This window comes from Misgurnus anguillicaudatus, chromosome 11 (genome assembly GCF_027580225.2).
Source record: "Misgurnus anguillicaudatus chromosome 11, ASM2758022v2, whole genome shotgun sequence".
In the NCBI taxonomy this organism is placed as follows: domain Eukaryota; kingdom Metazoa; phylum Chordata; class Actinopteri; order Cypriniformes; family Cobitidae; genus Misgurnus; species Misgurnus anguillicaudatus.
In genome coordinates, this window is record NC_073347.2 from 10,845,846 (window position 1) to 10,870,589 (window position 24,744).

At 38.3% G+C, this 24,744-nt stretch overlaps 1 protein-coding gene across 1 annotated transcript; it reads right to left on the minus strand.

Annotated features, from left to right (window-relative positions):
* Nucleotides 1-123: 123 nt before the first annotated feature.
* On the minus strand, nucleotides 124-3,215 carry prop1 (PROP paired-like homeobox 1). Its single transcript, XM_055170006.2, has 3 exons — nucleotides 2,108-3,215; nucleotides 936-1,156; nucleotides 124-677 (listed from the first exon to the last, which is right to left on the minus strand). The coding sequence occupies exons 1-3, from the start codon at nucleotides 2,175-2,177 to the stop codon at nucleotides 288-290; spliced, it is 681 nt and encodes a 226-aa protein (XP_055025981.2). The 5' UTR covers nucleotides 2,178-3,215; the 3' UTR covers nucleotides 124-287.
* Nucleotides 3,216-24,744: the final 21,529 nt, after the last annotated feature.

Here is a 24,744-nt window from a genome sequence, read left to right on the forward strand (position 1 = left end):
GTGTTGACTTTTCTTATAGTTAAAGCGTTATGTTAATGAAGTCAGTGTACTGAATAGATGCTAATTGATTCAGAATCTTTATAAATCTTATTACTTTGTCCAGGCCAATAGAGCAATAACTAAAGACATTGTTGTGTGTTTGCAGCTAAAATAAAGACAAAAATCAACCTTTGAATTAAAAAGTTTTTAATTTTTCTTCTAAAGCTTCTAAAAGATACAAAAATAATAAATGACTCCTCACAAAAGAGCCAGACAGCTACTCAACCCTATGCAGCTCTACCCTCTCTCTAGTTCCAGTGGCTAGCAGGTTCCAGTGCAGATACAGAGGTCAGAGACAGCATTGACGCAGTAGGCAGACCGCTGGGTCCGATGTTACAGAGATGATTGTACCAGTTATCAGACTGTCTGCTGGCCTGTGAAGAAGCAGGACCTGGTGAACAAGAGAAATGAGTGCTGGAGGTCGAATGGGCCGGATAGCCTCCAGGGGGCAGCACTGAAGAGAATCTGGGTATGTGTGGCAGGGAGTGATGGCACTGGTACTGCCGTCCCATGGCAGAGGCAGACACGCAAACGCTGCCAAAGAGAGGCCTGCGTCCTTGCATCATGCCAACTGGCAGGGCTTTCTGGGTGCTTCGATCCTGCTTTCGCTGCTTGGCACGCCGGTTCTGGAACCAAACCTGCAGGGAGAGAAAGGCTGGCAGGTTACCGTAGCTTTGAGTCAGCAAAAGTTATTCGAGCAGGGGGTCAAGGTTTGGCTGGTAAGCCTGGGCATTTAGCCCCTGCTGGTCGATGCGCTAACCACACCATCTGCACCCAAAAAGCATCTTTCTCCATTAAAGGGATAGTTCACCCCAAAACGCATTTAGTTTTAAACATGTATGAGGTTCTTGAGAAGATATTTTGATAAATGATGGTAAGCATGCAGTTGATGTTACCTGTATGCGAGCTTCATTTAGTTTGGTGGCTCTTGCCAGCTCCTCTCGGTAGTAGATATCAGGATAGTGGTTCTGTCTGAAAGATAACTCCAGCTGTTCCAGTTGTTCATTGCTGAAGGTCGTCCTGTGTCGTCTACGGGACGGTGACTGGTATGTTCTCGCTCGTCCAACCCTGGCGTTCTCAGATGTCCCAGAATCTTTCCTTGAGTGATTATGAACATCTGCATTCAATAAAGATGTGAATTTATTATGCATAGACTTCTTTGTCAAAGATGTTCCTCGCAGAAAGAGCCTCTCTGGTTACAAGCAATTTCCTATTGACAGGGAGAGTTACTTCAGCCATTGACACCTCTGAGATGTTGACCGTGCAGGTTCACATCTTTCAAATGATGTGAAGGATTTAAGAGCCTCAATACTTTCAACCAAAGGTGCAGGAACTCGAAAGACAGTAGGCTTTGCCCCCTAAACCTAATATCGTGAGAGAGAGACGTGCCAGAACCCTACGGATTATGGTAGGCTTAAACAAACAATGGCCTAAAAAGTGACTAATTTGTCAAATTGTGGGACTTGGTTTACAGGGGCCCTTTACAATGTGTGGGGGGTAAAGAGAGGAAGTTTTTGATACCCAACATGAATTATGAGTTTCAATTTCAATTTATTTTCGCATTCTGCACAAAACTCTCTTATTTACAACAGTTTATTTGTAAAGTGTATATTAGTGAACCTAAAGCGAATTAAAATAAATACAAATGAGTAGATAAGTAATAATGAAAAATGAATTAAGTTACATTTAAGCCACAAGGAAAACATAAATACACAATAATGGTGCGGTTTCCCGGACAGGGTTTAGGTTAATCCAGGACTAGGCCGTATTAATATTAGGTAATTTAAGAAGTTTTTACAAAAATACCGTACAAAAAAACTACAGGTGTACATCTCAAGACAAAACAATGTCAACGAAATATGTTGAAATGAAACAGGACAAGGTTTTTAAATTAAATCAGCTCAAACATGCATTATAGTCTGGGACTAGGATAAGCCCTGCAGGAATCTGCCCCATAGTGATATTAATCATACAAAATATCAATTTTCCATATTATATATTGTAATTCAGATAGGATAGGTATAAAAGCTGAATATTTCTGTAGACCCACAAAATGTAAAACTCTTACCTGCGCTTGAACTGACGGTGCCTTCAGAGTAATTTTCACAGTACTGTTGCTCAGGTTTGGCAGTGTCCATTGCAAACTCTCACCGGGCTGCAGACAGGATACAGCTTTGACCTCCGTCTTGACTGAGCTTTGCTTTTTCACATTATGCACAGTGACATCACAGAGCAGTCACACCTCTCACCTCACAATGATGCTGAAATCCCAGGAACATCCACCTGCTGCTATACCTTCAGTGCAAACCTTTATATGATTGTAATAATTAACAAATTTATGTAAGTGACCCTGTGAAATCCAGGCTTAAGTCTAAAAATTTAATTTCAGGCTTTGGCATGACATTACTCGGTCGATATTAAAGATATCAAAGTTATATTTTCACTAGATGTCCTTTAAATATGTATGATGATTTTAAATAGAAAAAGTAGCCTAAGCTTCTTACACTCTGAGGCTATTTTCTGGATTTACGCCTGGATTTGGCCTACCCAATTTCAAAAGCTTCCCATACCCACATGCAGAGGTAACATCTTGAAATTTCATAAAACACTGTTGAAAGTGCTAAAACATGGTTGGATGTGTTATCAGTCCTCTAATAAACACAAAATAAATAGGCGCTTTTTGATGTTTTTTTTCTAAAGTCTGTATTTAAAAGTGTATAACTCTGGCCCTGAGTGGTAACGAAACCTGCAGGCAGTTTTGTTTGATTCCAGCAATTGTCAGCTTACAGAAGAAAAAGGATTTTTTTCTTTATCATAATCTATGCAAAAGTTATTTTACTCCAATTGAAGGGAGGAATAATACCCTTTTTGTATACAATTTCCACCTAAAAACATTTGAAGTGTCCCCATAACCACATACAGTGGAATAAATGCAATTTCTTTATATCATTTTACAGAAAACCCTTTGAAGTTACATAAAAATCTGCTGTTTATGACAAATATTGTTTTTTATGTTGTTTTTCATATGATGAAACACCAAATTTTCTTTTTTTATGTTGTAAACACTGTTTTGAAAGTGAATAACTCTGGTTCTGTGTGCTCTAGCAGACTGCAGACAGTTCTGGTTGTTACCAGCAGCAGACAGTAAACACCCAAAAAAAGAATGAACTCTTTAGCATGTCAACTTCAAAGTTATTCTTATTTTACTGAAGGTGTGAAAATACATTTTTCATATAAAATACTTTTTTGTTTTGCACATATAATAAATATCAAGGGATTATTTATGCACACAACCAAAGAAAATGCTGTGAATGAACTCATTTTTTAAAATAGGACCTAAGACAAAAGATGGTGTATTTGTGGTTATCTGTGCTATCTGGGGCAGTTCACGCTCAAGTTTCACATACGTTTACAAAAGCCCCTTTTTTTACCTCATTATTCATTTGATGATTGTAGCCTTATTCCAGAGAGTGAGAGCTTTCATTTGATATAAGACTTGCCCATGTTTGTCATACTTGATAAATATGAAATATGTGAATATTAAATGATATAAAAAAATATGTGCGGGTGATAGCGTAAATTAAGTGTAAATAACTTTCTTACAGTAAAATATAAGTGATGCATATCTGCAGAAAGTAGAGATTCTAAGCTTTAGAAATTAAAGGAATATTTTATATTTAGTCATAATAATTAATTTTGGACCCGGTACAGGATCCACAGAGTTAAATTGGCTAAATCACAAAAACGTCTTTAGTTGGATTTTCATTGACTGTGTCACATATTTACTATTATTTTAGCTATATTGATGTAACACAGTGTACTTGCATACATAAATAAAGGCTCATTTTACATCTAGGCCTCAATAAGTGACATTTTGTAAAATGATGTGGCTTGGAATGGAATGAAGCAGCAAATGTAATTGACTGCTTTTAACACCAGAGGGAGAAGTAAACACAAGAGGTCAAAGTCTGACCACACTCGAACCGAACAATATAATTAATAATATCTGTGAGCTGAAATGAATCGCTTACATAAGTTTATATTTTGCACTGATAAACATTGTGGTGCATGGTTTGTGGCACGGTGTGGTATACTATGGTGTGGTCTGTTGCTAGGAGAGCCCAGAACAACATTTTGATGGGTGGGTCCCTTCTACCCTGTTTAAATAAATAGGCATCATCTCAGAGGACAAGCCCCCAATCCCCCACAATCACATTGTTCCTCCTGTAAGGATAAAGACTCAGATCTGTAACCACAGAGAAGGTCTCTACCAGATCTAAGTCAACTTCAAAGTTTAACACATGGCAAACAGAAGTGTCACGTTTGCCAGTGTTGGTGACTAGTGCGCCTCAGGGACTTTACGGTCTACTCGACCAGAGCTGCCAGGATCTGTTTGTTCTATCCTGCGGTTAAAACATGATTTATTCATTTGGGGGAAAGAAAAAGAAGTTGGGCTCGCATGCTGTTCACTCGCGTTATTCTTAAGCCACAGCTGAGTAACTTTTTGTGCTTGAGGTCATATAGAGTATAATGAATCTGTGTGACCTGGCCTGCAAAGAAACCAACAGATTGATCTGGAGTAACTCTATATACTTTACTTCATCTTCTAGCATCTGCTGCCAACCCATTCCCTGTGAATTAATAGATCCTGGATCACACATTTACCACTGCCAACACAACACACATCTACTCTATCTATCTGTCTGTCCGTCCATCTGTCCATTTATCTATCTGCATGTACAGCAATAATAGATTATAGATCAAACTGTTACCACTGCCAACACGACATCTATCTATCTATCTATCTATCTATCTATCTATCTATCTATCTATCTATCTATCTATCTATCTATCTATCTATCTATCTATCTATCTATCTATCTATCTATCTATCTATCTATCTATCTATCTATCTCACTACCTGCATATACAGCATCCATCCATCCATCCGTCCATCTATCTATCTGCATGTACTTTTTTATCTATCTATCTATCTATCTATCTATCTATCTATCTATCTATCTATCTATCTATCTATCTATCTATCTATCTATCTATCTATCTATCTATCTATCTATCTATCTATCTATCTATCTATCTCTCTCTCTCACTACCTGCATATACAGCATCCATCAATCCATCCATCCATCTATCTGCATGTACAGCATCCATCCATCCATCAATCCATCTATCTTTCTGGATGAAAAGCATCCATCTATCCATCCATCCATCCATCCATCCATCCATCTGCATGTACAGCATCCATCCATCCATCCATCCATCCATCCATCTATCTGCATATACAGCATCCATCCATCCATCCATCCAAGCATCAATCCATCTATCTATCTGCATGTACAGCATCCATCCATCCATCCAGCCATCCTTTTTTATCTATCTATCTATCTATCTATCTATCTATCTATCTATCTATCTATCTATCTATCTATCTATCTATCTATCTATCTGTCTATCTGTCTATCTGTCTATCTGTCTATCTGTATATCTGTATATCTGTATATACAGCATCCATCCATCCATCCATCTATCTATCTACATGTACAGAATCTATCCATCCATCCATCTATATATCTATCTATCTATACACCCCCCCTTCCTTTCATCTATCTATCTGCTTATACAGCATCCATCCATCCAGTTGAGCTCATATTTAGAAACACATCTCTGTATCCAATGCAGATATTTCCCAATTGCCTTTTAGACATCAGTACTGTGACTCTAGTATGACTTGTGCTTTATTACAGTAATGGCTGATGTCTGTGAGTGTTTTTAAATGCTTCTGTCTCTGACGGAAAGGAAGCAGATGGGTGTGTACGAGTAAGCAGGGTCAGCCTAAGGGCCCATTCCCAGCACTGAAAAATCACGGGAACAGCCAAACCCCGTGTACCCCCGGAGCGTTGCGGCTACCCAGCCCCCCGAAACCCTTGGGAATTTCCAAAAGTCTGAGGAATTCTGACTCAGACTCGACCCAACACATTACAGTAATGAGGTTCTGCTTGTGAGGCCTTCAATTTAACTGCAACCAAATACACTAACATAGACGCATTTGTGCACATTGACAAATTTACCAGTATATCTACATAATAATTGAACAGATGCTTTATACGGTTGATTGAAGATGGTCAGAAAATCTCTTCTCCTGGCTTGCTGGGATTGAACCAAAAGTGAGCTGACTGGCCACCCCTCTGCCCTTATGGAAGGAATGTAACCCAACACTCTCGACTCTGTCCTACTTGGTGGCCTGCATATGCCTGTATGAGAAAGCACACACACATACAAGAATTTGATGGATATACAGATTTACCTTTATTTTCTTTTACAAAGGTGACAGCTACAGCTGCTAACTATTTTTCCACTTTAACCTGAAATTTAAATGAACACAAATTATTTTCTTATTGTGAACTATTTATGAGTGCATAAATATTTGTAATCTTTTATCAAACAGCCTCCTGTGAATGAGTTTCCTTCTGATGATTGAATCCCTCCAACCACCTGGTTTCATTCTGGGAATCCCACTTTTTATGATCCCATTGATTCTTGATGGATAAACATTATACTGTCTCATATTTCTCATTGCACATTCTGTTTCATAAGGAAATTTCAGTTAAAATTTGTTCATATAGCACTTTTCACAATTTTGTATCATAGCAAAGCAGCCTTACAGTAAATACAGTATAGAAAAACAGTACTGAGCAAAAGTCTTAGGCTACCATTAGATTTGTTGTTTTTGGTACAGTATAATGACCATATAGGATTATTTCTCAGTCTCTTTATTAAAATACAACCAGAAAACACAGGAAGGTGTACTGCAGTATTAAAAAACAGAAAATGCACTTCCGGAAGAACTGCGAAAGTGTGCTTGCTCTGGTGCCGCCGATTTTTTTTATCTTGTGCACATTGGAGTTCCAAGTTTATGTACAAAGTTTGGTTTCAGTAAGTGAAAACGTTCCTGAGAAATGAACGGCTTCCTGTTAGACGGCGTAAAATGTTTAGAATGTTTGTTTTTCTTTTGTGCATTCTCACACTGGAGACCCAGGTTCATGTACAAAGTTTGGTTTCAATACGCAAAAGCGTTCCTGAGATATGAAATACTTCCTGTATTGGCGGCTATGCCGCAGATTTCGTTAGGGCTGTGACAGGCAAACGCTTCCTAAAACCAAAAATCCTTCTAGTAACTTTTGTGAGGCTTGGTCCAAGGATCATGTACGTTGAGTTTTGTGAAGTTCGGACAAAATTTGTGACTTGTGAATCTTTTTTTGTTGGTTTTCTGTTCAATCCAATATGGCGGAAGAACGGCATGGATCCATGACGTCATCTCCTCAAGCAACTTGAAGTTTAAACCGGGTCTCTGTGTCAAATGGCCTAGTTGCAGAAGCTGGCTAAAAATTAGGGCGGAATAATAATAATAAGAAAACTTATGAAGAACAATAAGTGTGCTTTTTGCAAGCACACTTAATTATAAGCTAAAGTATTTAGTGTCAAGGTAGTTTTTTACATTTTATGTAAGTATTTCCTGTATCTTAATAAAAAGAGCGAAAAATAAATACTTTGCTAAAACAAAAAAGCTTCTGGTGGCACAGTACTTTATGAAATATATATAGGAAATATTATATTATTACAAAATAAATGTACACATAAGTTTTGTGGTTCAAACCTATAAAAATGCTGATCAACCAATCAAAATACACTGTAAAAAAATCCGTAGAAACTGCAGCTGGGCTGCCGGTTACCCACCGCAGATCCAAATCTATGTCACTCACCGGCAACACTCCGTTCAAAGTCAAATGAACATCCAACGTTTACAAGTTTTTGTCTTTACAGAGTAAAACCACAAAAAAAGGATCAAGCAAAACATTCTGGGAAACAAAATCTGAAGCAAAAAACAGAAAAAGGTTGATGATGATTTCTGGTTCCCAGAATGCTTTGCATGAGGCTGTTACTGTATAGTTTTATTCTGTAAAGATAAAGACTTAAAATGTATTTAACTTTGAACAAACTCTTGCCAGCAAACAACATAAACCCAAATCTACGGTAAATTACCGGCAACCCAGCTGCAATAACACTGTAATTTCTACGAAATCCCCTACAGTGTACGGCACATTGATTAAACACTGGAAAAATCAGGCCTGAAGGGGTTAAAAATTGATAAATTGGTATGGAGAATGAAAAGGCCCAAATGCCCTGTCAAATACTACACACATTCTCTCTAACGCCCTATTAACAAAAACATTTTCACATTTTTCTATGGCTTTGGTAACCTAAAACCTTTGCTTTGTGTGACATTGCATCCACACCAATAGGTGTCACTATAACATCCAAAACTACTGCAGTATTGGTCACCAAAAATAAACAAAAAATAACTGTAAACTCAAAAGAGATTAACTCTTCCTAAACTGTTGTATCTGCGGTTTCTTAAAATGTAATTTCCGTGCGGTCTCGCACATATGGTCTTCATGAAAGATGTCAGTGATCTAACATCAGACTTCGTTCTTCGAACTGTATCGGATGCATTTGTATCTTGTCAAAATTAACATTATATTTCTTTGCAGACGTTCTCATTTGTGTGTGTACGCGAGCACAGGCTCGAGTGAAAGTAAAAGTTTTATCAATGGAGACTGGAGCGATAATAAACAGTTTTATATCTATAAAAGAGAACTTTATGAGCCTATAAAGTTGCTCTCATTGCAGTTACACAGGCAATTATCCAGCTGTCTGCCGTTCCCCCTCCTACACAGTATACACGTCTCGAGAGGGAAAGCAGATGTATAGTCTGCTGAGGTTTCACTGGTGATGTGAAACGCTTGTGTCTGGGTCACGAAAGGCCATAAGCGAGTGGGATGGTGGAATTTTAACCCTTCCCAGCGACCTCCAAGTGTATCTCCGTGTCTGCCTGGCGAGTGAGGGGAGACACAGGTGCTTTCTAGTGGATCTCAGTAAGGGCTGTGAGAAACAGGACACCGCTGTCGCTCGCAGGCATTCAGACAACACCTCTGCAAATTTACCCAGCCAGACAAACTTGCCAACAATTTGCACGTGCTATGCCGCCTCGGCCTCATTATCCTTGATTTTCCAAAATAAAATATGGGTGAGAGAAATGGAGGGAAAGTAAACTAGTTCATGAATAAATGCTGAATGGTGCTTACCATGCAAAAGTCACCAGAGTGGTGGTAGGGTGTTGCCATGTGGTTTGAAAGGTGTTCTTGGTTAGTGGTTGGTTACTGATCCAAGTCAATAAAGGCCACCCACCCAAGTCTTGATGTGGCTTGGGTTCCTAGTTTAGTTTAGGTTTGTGATTTTTTCTTCTTCTGTCGTACTCCAATAGTACACCTCTTCTCAACAAGCAACATAACTGGAGGTCTCATTTATGTCAAGGTGGGGCGAGTTACGCACCAAAGTTTGTTAGGTTGGGTTAGGGGTTTTGAAAAATTCATTACCAAAGAATGAGCAACAGTAACACTGATATTTGCCTTAGCAAGCACCACTAACTTGGGTAAATGTCAGTACCTAAATAAATACTGCGTCACTTTCGAATCCCACCTAGTGGTATGGAACAGATCCGAGCTTTCCTATGTATCAAGATCCAGAAAGACGGTAAAGCGTGGTGGTTATGGGCTGAATTTACCACAGAGACACATCTACTTTCTGCTGTCTGCACCATGAATGCAATTAAGTTATTTATTCAAATCATTTATTAAAAATATGTCTGACACCTACAGGCATGGATGCATGAAGTTTTGCTATGCATTTAGCATTTTTATCCAAAGCCACTTACTGTGCATTACAATTTGATCAGTATCGAGGATCAAACCCATGGATTTTCTGTTTATGCTACCAGCTGAGCGACAGGGACACACCATGTTTTACAAACTTCACAATCTTTGTTCACCAGCATCAAACTAGCACCACCCACTGTGACCGACGAGGAAATTTCCACCGATATAAGTTGTTTTTCAGCAGGGTACTCAACTTGTAAAAGTTAGTAGTTGTGCCATTGGTCCGGCTTTGCGGTGTGTGTGGGTCGTCTCGGTTTATTTCACTGTTCATGCTTGTTTGGATATTTAATTTTTTCTTGCCATGACTCAGATCGTAGCCTGAAGCAAGAGCAAGCACGACCACACACACAAAAACACACACACATTAATCAACATAAAAATGATCAAACAAAGATGTAAATCTCTCGCTTGAATTTGAAGAGTGAATCACACGCATTCATGGCATCCATGTCTTACATTTGCTCGCTCATCAGCCCAGCCGTTACAATGTGTGTGCGACAGGGCTTATTTTTCACATTCCCCACAGAGAAAGTTCATTTAGCCTAAATAGCGTAAGCCACATAATTTCATCCACCCTCAAAACCCCTCAGTACATTACAGTGAAATCAGTCCAGAAGAGCGGAGTATGGCGTGACAGTCAGATATTTTAAACTGTAGCCACGGCACAGCCCACTCTGTGGTAAGTTTGTGTATACTTACTGTGTGTGTGTGTGTGTGTGTGATAGAGGGAGAGTGTGTCATTGTGGCTGCTTGGTGCTCGCAGGATTAATTACAAAAACGTCTTTATTGTTGTGCAGATTTCCCATCATGCACACCACCTCGATTGTACACCCATGGGTGATACAAAAACAAACCGATCGCACGAACCCAGATAAACACATAATAGCTGAAGGTGATAGAAACACATTATGCAGTCTTTCCCCACATGTGAATATTTTAGGTAGCTAAAATACAATTGTGTGTACCCAGTTCTTTTGAATCAATCTACAGTAAATAATAAAGGCCTAGTTTACCCAATGCTTCAAAATGATGCAAAACCTTTATAAAATAGTCTCAACCTTTTTCAATTCAAGGCCCTCCTATTGTCCACTACAAAATTTGAAGGCCGCCCCACTCATTATTTCTACCCAATAAAATATACTAGAGCAGTGGTCTCCAACATTCTATTAATAGCCTCAATTTTGATATTAATTATTACATACACTGTAAAAAAAATGCTGTAATTGTGCCGCTGGTTGCCAGTAACTTACTGTAGAAGATAAAGACTGAAAATGTTTCATGTTCATTTAATTTTGAACAAACTGTTGCCAGTAAGTAACATAAATGTAAAATCTACAGTAATTTTGTAAAATTCTACAGATTTTTTTACAATTTTATATTAGTTTGGCTTCTTTTATGTATGCTAACATTTAAAACAATGATAAAACATATCAAAAAGTAAAATAAAATCAACAAAACACTTTTTTACCCTCCCTACTAGAGTTTGGCATAACTACAGATTTTATAATCATTACAAAAATATCCAAACACTTGATTTTTAGTTGCTTTAGTTCATTGAAATGTTTGTTTTGTCTAATTCTTAATAATTTTAAGATAAAGGCCCAATTTGAAGTTTATTGAGGCCCCCTGTTTAAAAAAAACACTGATCTGGATACATACAAATAGGTTTGGTGGAAAACAAACAAAAATTGTATCCATTAGTTTATAAAAAAATTGACCTCTCTTCTGGGCGCTCAGACAATGTGGTTCACTCTTTACCCTCCTTTTGTGAAATCTTCTCTATGTTTTGGTTTTTACACATTTTAATAAAGGAAACATTTTAAGGATAATGTGACTTGGAGGCATTTTTTAAAAATGTTTAAGTTTGTTTTCACCAAACATATTCATAAGTATGGGTATGAACACTTAGGGAGTGTTTTATTTTTTTATTTAAAATTATATTTAGTTTTTACCTTCATATATTAACATATATTTAAAAATGTATTTCAGGGGCAACAAATACATTTCTAATTTTACAACCCATATGACAAAAATATTTATTTTTCCTGGCCAAAACATAAAAGTTTGTATAAAAAGTATAAAATTAAAGTAAATAAAATGTATAAGTATGGAATATTAAATCATAGGTATATTTTTGCAGTTGAAAAACATTTAATTACAATTTTTTCAAACCTGTTATGTTGACATATTTTTAAAAGATATTTCAAAATATACAAAAAATGGCCAATTAAACAAAAATAAAAGAGGTCGGTTCAGAGAGCAGGTTCAGTTTTTTCAAATTAAAGCCTAGATAGCGATGTACACTGTGTGTTAGCGCTAGAAGTCATCTCCAATTTTAAAACATTACTCAATATCAAGGGGCAACCTTCCAATCTCTATTGTGAAGCGAAAGAGACTTAAAGGAATAGTCTACTCATTTTCAATATTAAAATATGTTATTACCTTAACTAAGAATTGTTGATACATCCCTCTATCATCTGTGTGCGTGCACGTAAGCGCTGGAGCGCGCTGCGACGCTTCGATAGCATTTAGCTTAGCCCCATTCTAGCTTAGCTTAGCACTCACAAAAGTGCTATTACGCCATAAAATATAGTTCCTCTTTTAAATCCGCTTAGAAAAGCGCTACGTTTTATTTTGTACCACCAAACTTGCTCGTATAACTACTCGTCTTAAATAGGAAAAACGTTGATGTGTTTGGTCACTTCTAACTTTATCTCTAAATAGTAGCATTGAATGAATGGGGCTAAGCTAAATGCTATCGAAGCGTCGCAGCGCGCTCCAGCGCTTACGTGCACGCACACAGATGATAGAGGGATGTATCAACAATTCTTAGTTAAGGTAATAACATATTTTAATATTGAAAAGGAGTAGACTATTCCTTTAAACTGCAATTCATAGACTGGCCGCTAGAGACTGGCTCCAAAAGGGAGTCAATTTCTTACTTGCGATTTTCTAGGCTAATATGGAAAAGCCATATCGGCCTAGAAAATCGCAACTTTTATTTTCCGTAGGTCTTTTTAGTTTAAGTTTTAAATAGGAAAAATATCGAAACTCTGTGGTAACACCCAACCCAGTCTCACGGAGTTGTGTATAAATAGCACGAAGTGTAAAAATCGTGTAATACATACGCCGAATTCCACTTTGCCGTGCATAAGATATTCCAGTCCTTCCCATTCACTTAAACCGCGCATCTTTTTTGTTGTTTTATTTATTGCTTTCTCAATTTTTTTGCTATTTTATCATTTTCGCAAGCAATAAATAGCACTACAAAAAAGATGCGCGGTTTAAGTGAATGGGAAGGACTGGCATACCATATGCACGCCAAAGTGGAATTTGACGTATGTATTGCAAGATTTTTACACTTCATGCTATTTGTACGCATCTACATGAGACTGGGTAGCAACACCAGACCCCGAGATCGGGTGAATGGATTCCAAAATGATAAAAATCAAATGTTTAACTCTAGGGGAGCTGGAAAATTAGCATATTTTCAAAAAATGTGGAGTGTCCCTTTAAATGACTAGCCAACTGATAGGAGGTCATTATATAATTTGACTGTATAGAAAAAAAAAAACGTTTATACATAATACTATATAAAACTATTTAGTGTATAAACTATATATATATATATATATATATATATATATATATATATATATATATATATATATATATATATATATATATATATATATACAGTAAAATGTCATTGACATGCCTTATAATTTATATATTATAATTAATAATATATATTGTAGCAACAGCACAGTAAGTAGCTGTATAGGATTGTGAGTGCTCATGCAGATGACAAATATACATTCAAATCTGAAGAACTAAATTTCTTTGGATGCCCTCTCTCTCTCTCTCTCTCTCTCTCTCTCTCTCATATTCTGCCACATCATTATTGAACCTTGCCCTTTGCACACTCATACAAAGCCACAGAGACCCTATGGAGGTCATGATGTCATCTAAACGTCCAGCCAACCAAAAATAAAAAGCAAGCCTAACTGTGAAATAATTATATAATAGACAGAGTGAATCAGGAAATAGCTTTTGGTTTGGGAAAGGCATACAACGAGAGGGAGCTTTGCCACAATTTAAATGAAAACAGGGTTTGAGAAAACAGGGAGGAAATAATGTGAAATGGAAATGTGAAAGAGCATGACACGGTAAGCAGTCAATTCTGATTTGACTCATCATTTTTTGTTGTTTTTTAGTCCCCCCCCCTCCTGCCATACCCTCCCCCTGCTGGCGTGTCTGGCACTTTGGACGTTTTTAATGGGTGTCTTCCCGTTTAGGCTTTTACAGCAGGAAATTTCAGCGCACCACATCGCGTGAGGCGACCGAGAGCTCCATTCTTGGCTGCGCTCAGCACCGTGCCAGGCTGCCTCACACTTGCCAGAGAGGAAGGGAGGTGAGGGGGAAAAGGGGGCCGTGGCGCGGGTCCTGTGCCAACATTAAGGCTTAACGTTTTTTTTGTTCTTCTCTGACTATAGCGAATATGACCAAGCCACCAAGCCAAACAAAACGAGAGGCTAGCGGCCACGTTTCACTGCTCTCCTGAGTAAAGACTTTGTGTTGCTGTTCTCCAGGTTTTGTGGTTTTACAACTTCTTCAGCTGAGTCAACGTGAACCAGGAGGCTCATGCTCTCTCTTTTTCTTTCTTTCACTCGCTTCCTCCCTCTTCCTCTCTCACTCCCCATCCTACTTCTCATAGTTTGTTTTGTCAGATTTCCAGCACTCTGTGGGTCTGTTCCAAAAACCTGGCTCGCTGCCTCGCTGCCTATAGAGGCAGTTGCTTTTCAACGCAGCATAAAACCTCTCATACGTGACTGAGAATGCTCTACACGGGTAGCAAATCTTTGTAGCACATAAACAAGACTGTGCACTTGACTGCAACTCGCAATTGATTCCAGTAGAGTTTAATGTTAGCATGTTGGTAAGCTAACTATCAGCCTGTCAAGCAGGGGCGTAGTTTCCTGGGTGGAATATTTATGCAATGATTTATACAATGATTAATGAAAGCATAAGTACATTTGACATTTCACCCCCTCTCCCCCAAGTGTTTAAACCAAATTGTCGCCCATGCTGTTAGGCACAAAGTCCAGTGCTAGTTATAGCTAGTACTGTTTAAAACAATAAATATTTGTTTTTTGGTACAGAATTAATTTAAATATTTTTAAAGACCCAATGTGCCTTGAGATGTACAGCTTTTTTTGATGCAATGACGTGATTTTCACCAAAGTCGCTTTAGGGAATTTGCGCCCCTAGGCGGCCATGTTTGCCACCTCTCTGTATAGTTATTTAAATCTTATCTGCTTGAATGGGGAAAGACAAATATCTCTAAAATCGCATGCTAAAATCACAATTAAACAGCATATTTTCGACCAACAATTGAAACTGACATCAATTGCATCATAACTTAAAGGTACAGCGGAAGATTTTCCCGAATTATTTAAAAGAACCGCCCCTCCACATTTTTTAAAAAATGCACACGCGCAACACTCTACCTCCTTCCGAGAGGGAATCCCTGTTAAACGCGTGCACGAGACAGAGCATGCAGGAGCGTAGTTCTTCTCTTCGCTCTGTTTACAAGTTGCTGTCGGCATGTTTACCGTGTCTGTGCAGTTTGTGACTCGTGCCAGGGCTAGCATCGCTAATCATAGATAACATCAACTTTTACTAGCAGTGATTTTAAATGGATTTCTCCAAATAGCATGACAAAATGTACCTTTCCAGAAGAAACTTCGCGTGGGAAGCCCAACCTGTCCTATTAGCTCACGCCAGCGTGTGAAATAGTCTCCCATAAACACTCTGATCTTGTTTCTTTCTTCATAGTCCTTTCTCTTCTTGTCATACAATTCGTAGACACTTTTTCTCTTGCGACCCTCAGACATTTTGAAAAAAACACAGATGATTGACATCTGGGATGACCAATAATATAGATGATCCACCCGGAAAACGAAAATCTTCCGCTATACCTTTAAGTACAAATTGCACTAAAACACATTTTTGAGGTTGTTTCGGCTACTGTGCTTGTGCACATTTTGGCAAGCACTTCACGTGACTGTATAGAGCCCCTTCCCCAAGAGAACCATCAGTTTTTATCGATTTTATGATTGGTTCTTTTAACTGGAAGATGGGACATCTGTTGCCAGAGCAGCCATATTGAGCGGCATTGTCCCTTACTCATGGTTTTGGCTAGAAGAGACCAGACGGCAAAATCTTGTGAGATGTTGGTGTTAGGGTTGGGGGTATGCTTAGGATAAAAGCAGTGCTCATCCGGTGAGATTTCACAAGATTTCAGCATTTGCTATATCCCTTTTTGACACAACCCTTATTCATTGTAATAGCAATGCTTAGTCTTATTATATACTATATCTTTGTGTCCACTGAAACAGTAAGTAAGGGCGTAACATATTAAGCATCTCCTCCCACACCTCCCTCAAAATAGCCAGTAGTTTACCTCACAGTCTATAATCCGAGAAGTTGAAGTGCAGAATGATGTCATAAAAATGGTTCATAATGCGAATGTTTTAATGCACATTAGTTTAAAGATATCCTTAAAGGCAGGGTATTGGATTTGATCCAGAAACATTTTTAGTTATGCTGGTTAAAAGTCTCCTCACACCCTGATAGCAATCACTGTTAAGTTGTCTAAATGCATTTATATAAATACTGTATATGTCATCTGTGAAAGGTGTAGGACCACAAAATGTTCAACAAATCATTGAATTCATCATTGAAACCAAATGCAATAATTGGACGTATGCCATGTTTGCTCCTCTTCTGTGAACGTGTTTTGCATGCGACTGTGCACCCTCTTCACGCAGACACCATACGTCATCTGCACATTCAGGTTCACTCTGTAAACAGAATGAGAATGGAAAGCAAACAACCCGAATTAACATCGGTAACTTACTGCTTTTCCACGAGATGGCAAAGGGTTTGAAAGGGTCATTGCAGTGTTTCTTTTGGAAAGGTAGGAACGCTGTATGACTCTATTTAGATGGATTCAAATATTATATTTTGATGAAACATTGTGTTGCTTATGTAGTTTGTGTTTCTTTACGAATTACTGTAACAATATTTATGTTTTTGAACAACTACGTCTACGCAACCGAAAACGTGTTGTATCTAGTTAATTCCGATTTAAAACAGTTGTATATGTTGGTTATTATGGTAATGTTATTCACTTTGAACTGCAAAGTTTTCTCACCGGTGAATGAGACACGAATGGGCTTCTAGTCTGTGCGTGTTCATGTGTTTTGGAGGAGGCTTGGCTTTGGATTGCGATTTGAATGAGGGGTGAGATCGTGATTTCAGTGGTAGTAGGCTAAAGTTAGCATTTTTCAAAATCGCACACACTGCCTTTAATGCTAACATATTCATGCTAAAATTCAAACTTTAAAATCACAATACCTTTCACTTTGTCCATCATGTTGGAGTTTGTTGAAAAGCATTCTAGGCATTTCCCTGAGAAGGATAGCCTACATGTGATGCTACTTCATGTTCCCCTAAACTGTTGTCCCTATCAGCAGCTAACTTCTGCACAGAATTTATGAGTCCTTTCCCCTTACCCGATTCCCTCAGCCCCCTCTTTTCTTTTTCGGCTCCTTGCTTCTCCTTCCACTCCAAAAACAGTGCTGTGGTTGACCAGCGGTTGAATAGGAATAATATTTGCTGTACTTTACTGCCTTCCTGGTCCTATTCTCCACTAACAACGAGCCTTTATTTTTAGCTGCATGCAGGGTTTGGTCATTTCCTGCGGCTGGTGTCGTGTAACGTTTGTAATCCCGGGCTTCACTATTACGACGCCGGTAAAATCGATGTGATCTGTACTGTCATTTGTACTAGGACAGTAGTGTATGAGCAAGGCTAGATCATTGTCTAAGATTGTTCTCTGTTCGTGTCTTGCAGGCGGATCTGGATGTAATATGGTGTGTAAAGTATTAATCATCATTACCAGGAAACCATCCACCCATGCAACCCACAGATCAGAGAAAGCTGTTCCCTATCAGATTCGTGCAGATTAAATGTATCTCCTGAGTTACAGCAGCATTTGAATGAGATCGTATACATCTATTAGAGTAAGAGATTAAAGGAATAAATCACTCGAATATGAAAATTCTGTCAACTTCTGCTCAGACATACAATAGATTTTATGTGAGGAACAAATAACAATCTTGGCAAGAACCAATGGATAGTAAAGCGATATAAGGTGTTGTCGAGTCAGTAGGCATTTAGTGAACTATCTTTTGGATGAATTATTCCTTTAAAATGAACACATTTTACACCATCCATATCTTGTTTTTTCTTGTTGGTTGGTGTGTCGTGCAAAAGGTAACGTTTTTTGTAAAGACACAAGCCGAATTTATTTGTATCACTTGCAAAATTTGTCAAGGAATGTGCGCTAACCACTGGACTGTGTTTATGACACTATTGAAATCAATTTAAATTCTTTTGTCACTTTCGAACGGACATGAAGGAGAAACAAAACATTTAATCCAGCTCATAAATAAGCTGCTGGTATGATCTCAGCGTGATTTCTATCTTCATCTCTAGAGTTTGAATCCAGGGCCAAGACTCTCTAAACAGCTTTGTCCCCTGTGGGGGAGCTGAGATGGTGCAGCCCTAGACCCCCTTCAGCGAACTGGGAGATTTAAGAGGAGGATAAAAGAAGCCTCGGCCGCTCGGCGGTCACCCCTCTCTGATTCATCTTTCTGGGAAAGAGCAAAGGGAGAGAAAGCCACAGAAGGATTCCTCTTTCTTTAGAGCTACAATCTCACCAACACGACAATCAAGACAGCTTTGAGAGAGAGAGAGAGAGAGAGAGAGAGAGAGAGAGAGAGAGAGAGAAAGAGAGAGAGAGAGAGAGAGAGAGAAAGAGAGAGGGAGAGAGAGACACTAGGCTCTAAAAAATATTCAACATGAACGTAAACACTTCTAGCCATACAAGCTCGATTTCATGGATTGCATTCAGACGACAATGTTTGTAATGCAATGCAAGCGTGCGTTACATTTTTCATGTTGTTGCAAGGGGACAGTTTTCTCTACATAGCACAGACATTTTAAATATTTCAGTCCAACAACATCTGAGCAGTTCACTGCACTGTAAAAAGAAAAAAGTTGAATCAACTTTAAAAAAAATTTATTCAACTTAACATTTCCCTTTAGTTTCACTTTTGGTGAAAATTTTAAGTTGAATAAACATACATTTTTTAAGTGTTACCAGTTGAAGCAACTGTGTAAAAAAGTAAAAAAAGTTAAAAATTTTTGTTTTACTTAAAAGTATTGACACACCAATTTTTACTAAACATTTTTGAATTAAAGGTATAGTGGAAAATTTTTCAAATTTTTTGAAAAGAACCACCTTCCACTTTAAAAAAAATGCACATGCGCAACACTCTTCCTGCTCCCGAGAGGGAATGCCTATTAACGTGTGCACGAGAGAGAGCGTCTACGAGCCTAGTTCTTCTCTTCGCTCTGTTTTCAAGTTGCTGCCGGCATGGCTCATACATTGAGATGTTTACTGTGTCTGCGCGGTTCGTGACTTGTGCCAGGGCTAGCATCGCTAATCATAGCTTACATCAACTTTTACTAGCAGTGATTTTAAATGGATTTCTCCAAATAGCATGCCAGATTTTACCTGTCGAGTAGAAACTTCACGACTGAGGCATCAGTGGGGAGCCCAACCTGTGTTTTTAGTGCACGCCAGCGTGTGAAATATTCTCCCAAAAAACACTCTGGTCTTGTTTCTTTGTTCAGATGCCTTTTTCTTCTTGTCATACATTTCGTAAACACTTTTTCTCTTGCAACCCTCAGACATTTTGAAAAAACACGGTGAGAACGCAAGCATTAAAGAAAGGCTGAAACTGTACACAAATACCTGAAAGTGTGCATGCGCAGAAAGTGAACCTAGGGACGAGCACGTACGCTGACCTTACGTAAACATATCAACAGAATGATTGACAACTGGGATGACCAGTAGCCTTGATGATCCACCCTGAAAAAGAAAATCTTCCGCTATACCTTTAACTAATATTTTAAAGTTAAAGGTGATGTGTGTACATTTTAGCGGCATCTAGTGGTGAGATTGCCAATTGCAACCAACATCTCACCCCACAATTTCAAAGTGCATAGTAGCCGCCACAGGACAAACATCTCAACGTCTGAGACAACGTAGAGACGAAAAGCACTCTGTACAGCAATTTGTCCATTTAGGGCTACTGTAGAAACATGACGGCGACTTCAATGTAAGGAGACCCGCAGTATATAAAAACGTCTCTTTCTAGTAATAAAAACAACAACTGATAGTTATGTATATTACATTGTATTTCTATCAAGAGAACCTTCTAAAAGTTACACAATGCACCTTTAAGGCAACAAGGTAGCTTACTTTTTTAAGTTGAACCAACTAATCTTTTTGTGTGAAGGAATTCTTATTGCGATACGTAAGCACATGCCCTATATGAGACGTTGTCATTAATGTGTTGGGTAATTCGTGTTTTTTTTCTGGCCTCTATCTGTGATCAGTCTTATATTATATGATCGTGTTTTAGTCGAGTCCAACTGATTCAAGGCCAAGTCAAGAACAAAATTGTTGAGCCTTGACTGGGACTCAAATGAGTTGGACTTGACTATAACCCTGTTATAATACTTACTTTTAATTTATTGGTGAGCAGCACTGCTGATCTTTCGACAGGGTAGTTGTTGGCTTTATAAACTGGTGCACACCCAAAAAATGCTTTCACACCAAATAAAAAACCCTGGCGATGGTCTGCACCAGAAGCTCATAGTATGTCATTGCTCAAGTTTCCCTTTTAAAACTGAAATTATCCAGAAGTTCTTGAGGTTTAATCGTGCATCCAGCGTTTTATAAAACACTCTGCGGCTCGTGGAGCCATTCCATTCGCTTCGGATATTATGACACGCGGCCAAAGGAGAGGATTGAAAAGCTATACAAGCATACCATTTTCAAATAACTTTGTGATTTACAGTGTGATTGCACATGTTAATGAAGGCAGTAAAATGAGCTAGCAACTGTTTTATGAATGACATTATGTCAGATGCGGCCAGGACTGTAACATTTGATCAAACTTCGCTTTCAAAACAGTATTGCTTGGCATAGTGGATTGTAAGTGTCTGGATCTTAAATCTAATGAGGGCATAAACATTTCCTGCCGAAGGTTAAGTCATCTCCACAACACGGTTAACTGCGGTCCAGAATGTGGCCATGAGAGCTTCACCTCAGGAACCACACGTTTCCATTTTAAGGTTTACAATAATCCAACATTTTTACATATTTTTGCCACAAAGCAACTAAACTGTATTGCACAAACACATTGAAGACAAAGTCTACTAAGTGACATACATACTACTCTATATTCTCTATCACAGGTGACTTTAAAATTTAAACTCACTTAAAGGGGACATATCATGAAAATCTAACATATAATGGTCACTATCTGCTGTGTGTTTACCATCATTTCTCAAACATATCTTCTTTTGTGTTCATCAAAAAAAAAAAAAAAGAAATTCATACAGGTTTAGAACAGCATGATGACAATTTTTCTTTTAAGGTGAACTATCCCTTTAAGGTAAGAGAGCTGAAATTAAATCTCATTTAGTAAAGGCACAAGGCGAGAGAGAGAGAAAGTAAAGAGGAAGGATTTTGTCAGGACTTCATAAACATGTACATAAAGTGAAATAACTATGCCAGGATTAAGACTTAAGAAAACTTTCCAGAGCTAGTTTCAACCTTGTCGACAGTCAGGAGAGCAAGAGCAGAGTCCCCAGTCCTGGGGTTTAAAATAAGGCCAGCCAAACAACAATGATGCACTTACAGTAAAAAGAAAGACAGAAGTATATGGTTGAAAATTGGACAAAGAGAGAAAGACAGAAAAATATCAAAAAGAAACACGTAGGAAGAGACATTCTCACGATACAAAGCAGATGCTGATCCTGATGATAAAACAGACTGAAACGAATCAGCTTTTTAGACATTACATTGGGCCTGTGGAAACTTTAGCGTGATTTCAGATCGAGGTAAATTAAACACAGATAGTTGGTGGGACATAACCAGTGTGAATTATGGCAGAATGAGATAATGGAACGAAAGATGGCAGACCATATCATTTATTTGCCAGGTTGACTGTAAAACAGGTTGACAAAGGTTGGAAAAATTGGAAAAAGATGAAACGTTGAGTTGGAAACGGGTATTGAGAGTAGCGAAATGCAACAGATGAAGAAAGATCTGCCATAAAGTCAAACCGAGGCTAAAATCAACGTGAAATGAAATTTTTGTAGGCCAAACTGGAAGTTGTTTTTTGAAAGTATTGCAAAAATAAGCTCGGTGTTTAACAAAAGTCTAGTTTTGTCCAACAAGATAATCTTCACATATGAACACAACTTTTATGAATTTTGAAGTCTAAATGCATACACTACAAATAAAAAAACGAAGAAATGTGACCCTGGACCACAAAGCCAGTCGTAAAAGTCAATTTCTTGCAAATTTGTAGGAGAGATGCTGGCCAATTTTGTTGGCTGCATCTACTCACAAAAACAAGGTAAAAAAGTTGTGACATATTTACGGAAGATAATGTACAAAATATGTAAGGGATAATGTAGAGGCAGCCGGTAGTTATCGGGAAATAAGCCCCGACAGTGTGATCAGGACCCGATGCGAAGTGGAGGGTCTTGTATCACACTGAAGGGGCTTATTTCCCGATAACTACCGGCTGCCTCTACATTATACACCCTTATTACACGGCTACTTGCCACATAAGAAAAAAAACTGGACATGAATATGAATTTGAAACATTTTATTGGCATATTTGTTTTAAATTAACATTTTTATCCTTCCGCGAAACTTTGCACAGATGCATAAAATGATCGTAATACCTTATTAAGATCCTCTGCTTCATACTTGTCTGTCTCCATTTTTTTCTCTTTTAGCCAGTCTTTGAGGAGTTTTAATGCCCATTCTGTATTTTTTTGTGTGTTGGCTTCGTAGCTGTCATGCTCTATTTTGTCAAATTCAATAAGCTCTCTGTCTTGTCGTTGTTCGTTCTTCTATCCACTGTTTAAATGTTTTGTTTTTTTCCGTACACGTCAGAATCAAGTATTCCAGAGAGCCGTGTAATAACTTCATATAACATGATCTTTACGTAATATACTAAAGATTTTTGGCATAATAGAAAAAAATAATTTTGACCCATCCATGTATTTTTGTTTTTTTCTACAAATATACCTGTGCAAGTAACTGGTTTTGAGGGTCACAAATTTAAAAATTCATAAAAGTATGTTCATCTGTAAAGGCTACTTGTGGGATGAAACATGTAAATACTTTTTTGCGAAAATCAGGGTTCCAGACTAACTTTTTTCACTAGGAGCACAGTGGCCCCCAACTGAAAATGTGCATATCAAGCAGTTTAATCTTGCTGATACATGGTTCGGCATCATATTTTCATGAGCTTGTGGTTAATCCTTTGTATGGTTTCTTCACACGACAGTGATGGCTGTTTTTCTTGGCTGTAATGGCTAGGCTGGTGAACAGGAAACTGATTTAGGCTCTGCTCTCTCCTCACGGACCCTTGAAGGTTGCCGTCCAAACTGGGTGTAAAACACTATCTAGGGATGTATTTCTGGTTTGAAATATGGATGGGAGCCTGTGCGCGTGTATTTGGCAGGCAAAGGTGAGTGAGAGGTCATCATTTACTTTGCCGCCACAGGCTTGGAGGACGTCCAGAGTGAGAGACAGCGGCTTTTACTGCCTCGCTTGTAGATGATGTGCGGAGATATGAGGGAAGAAAAGCGCACGTGTCATGTTCTTCCAAACCAGCATGACCTTCTTTCTTTAGTGGAAGACAAAATGAGAATATCGAGGCCACCGAAATTTGCTATTGTTTACTACAAAACTTTTCTTTGGTGCACTGATGAGATTTTATTAGAAAAGCAGCAATTCTTTTTTTTAAATAAGGTGCCAATTTAGACCATCAACTTTAACATGGTCAATGATGCATTCACATCATTAAAGATGAAATATATCACACAAGTTGTATGCACCATATGGTACTTTTTATCATTTCGGAGGCTGATTCAGCTTATATGCCACAAAAGAAACTCTAAATAATGATAAAACTCAATTTGGGAGTACTGTCTCTTTAAATGAGGGCTTGGTGCTCCTGAGCTATGCTGGCTATGGAAAACGTGAGCAGGGTTGGAAACGTCTCTGCGATGCAATGAAAGACTTAAGGACTGAAGAAGCAGGACAGCTTTTCATTCACCCATTGGGCAGCTCGCTTTCATCAAAAAGAAAGAAATGAGAATAAACCGGTTAAGATTCAGTCTGTACACACAGCTTTCTTCAAAGAGCAGAATATGGCCGCGTGTTGTTTTCCAGATTAGGTTTCAGTCATGATCCAGCAGTGCATGAGCAATGAATAATATAATTTTCAATAAAGTAAATATAATTGGCTACTATTTTTCCACTCAGATCTGCATGTCTAAAGGATCCGTTCAATTATTCATGAGCTTTGGGTGGGTCATGTGTAACTGATAACCTGAATGCTATTTATATTTCATTTCAAAGGGACAAATAATACCGCTGACCTCCAAGCCAAATCTCAGTCGAGCTCAACGTGTGTGTGCTGAATCTATAATTTCTGCTATAAATACGATGGAACCTTGCTGATGGATATCGAAAAACCAACATGCTTCATAACCGAACCAATAAAAAAAAACTGAACGGTTGATGTCAGGTTATGAAATATGTTGTTTTATTGTGATTTTAGCAAGCAATTATAGAGAAATTTGACTTTGCCTATTCAAGTAGATTGGACTTTAGTCTTGCATGACTGAAATAGCCACTCAGAGCTGTTGCAAACATGGCCGCCTAGTGATGTGACTT

What these genes read in the sequence shown, in the direction of transcription:
- prop1 (XM_055170006.2), bottom strand. Translation starts at nt 2,177, where the DNA reads ATGGACACTGCCAAACCTGAGCAACAGTACTGTGAAAATTACTCTGAA. An exon ending in CACCGTCAGTTCAAGCGCAG is followed by an intron (nt 1,157 to 2,107) that starts GTAAGAGTTTTA and finishes TATTGAATGCAG; the next exon opens with ATGTTCATAATCACTCAAGG. An exon ending in TAAATGAAGCTCGCATACAG is followed by an intron (nt 678 to 935) that starts GTAACATCAACT and finishes CTCTCCCTGCAG; the next exon opens with GTTTGGTTCCAGAACCGGCG.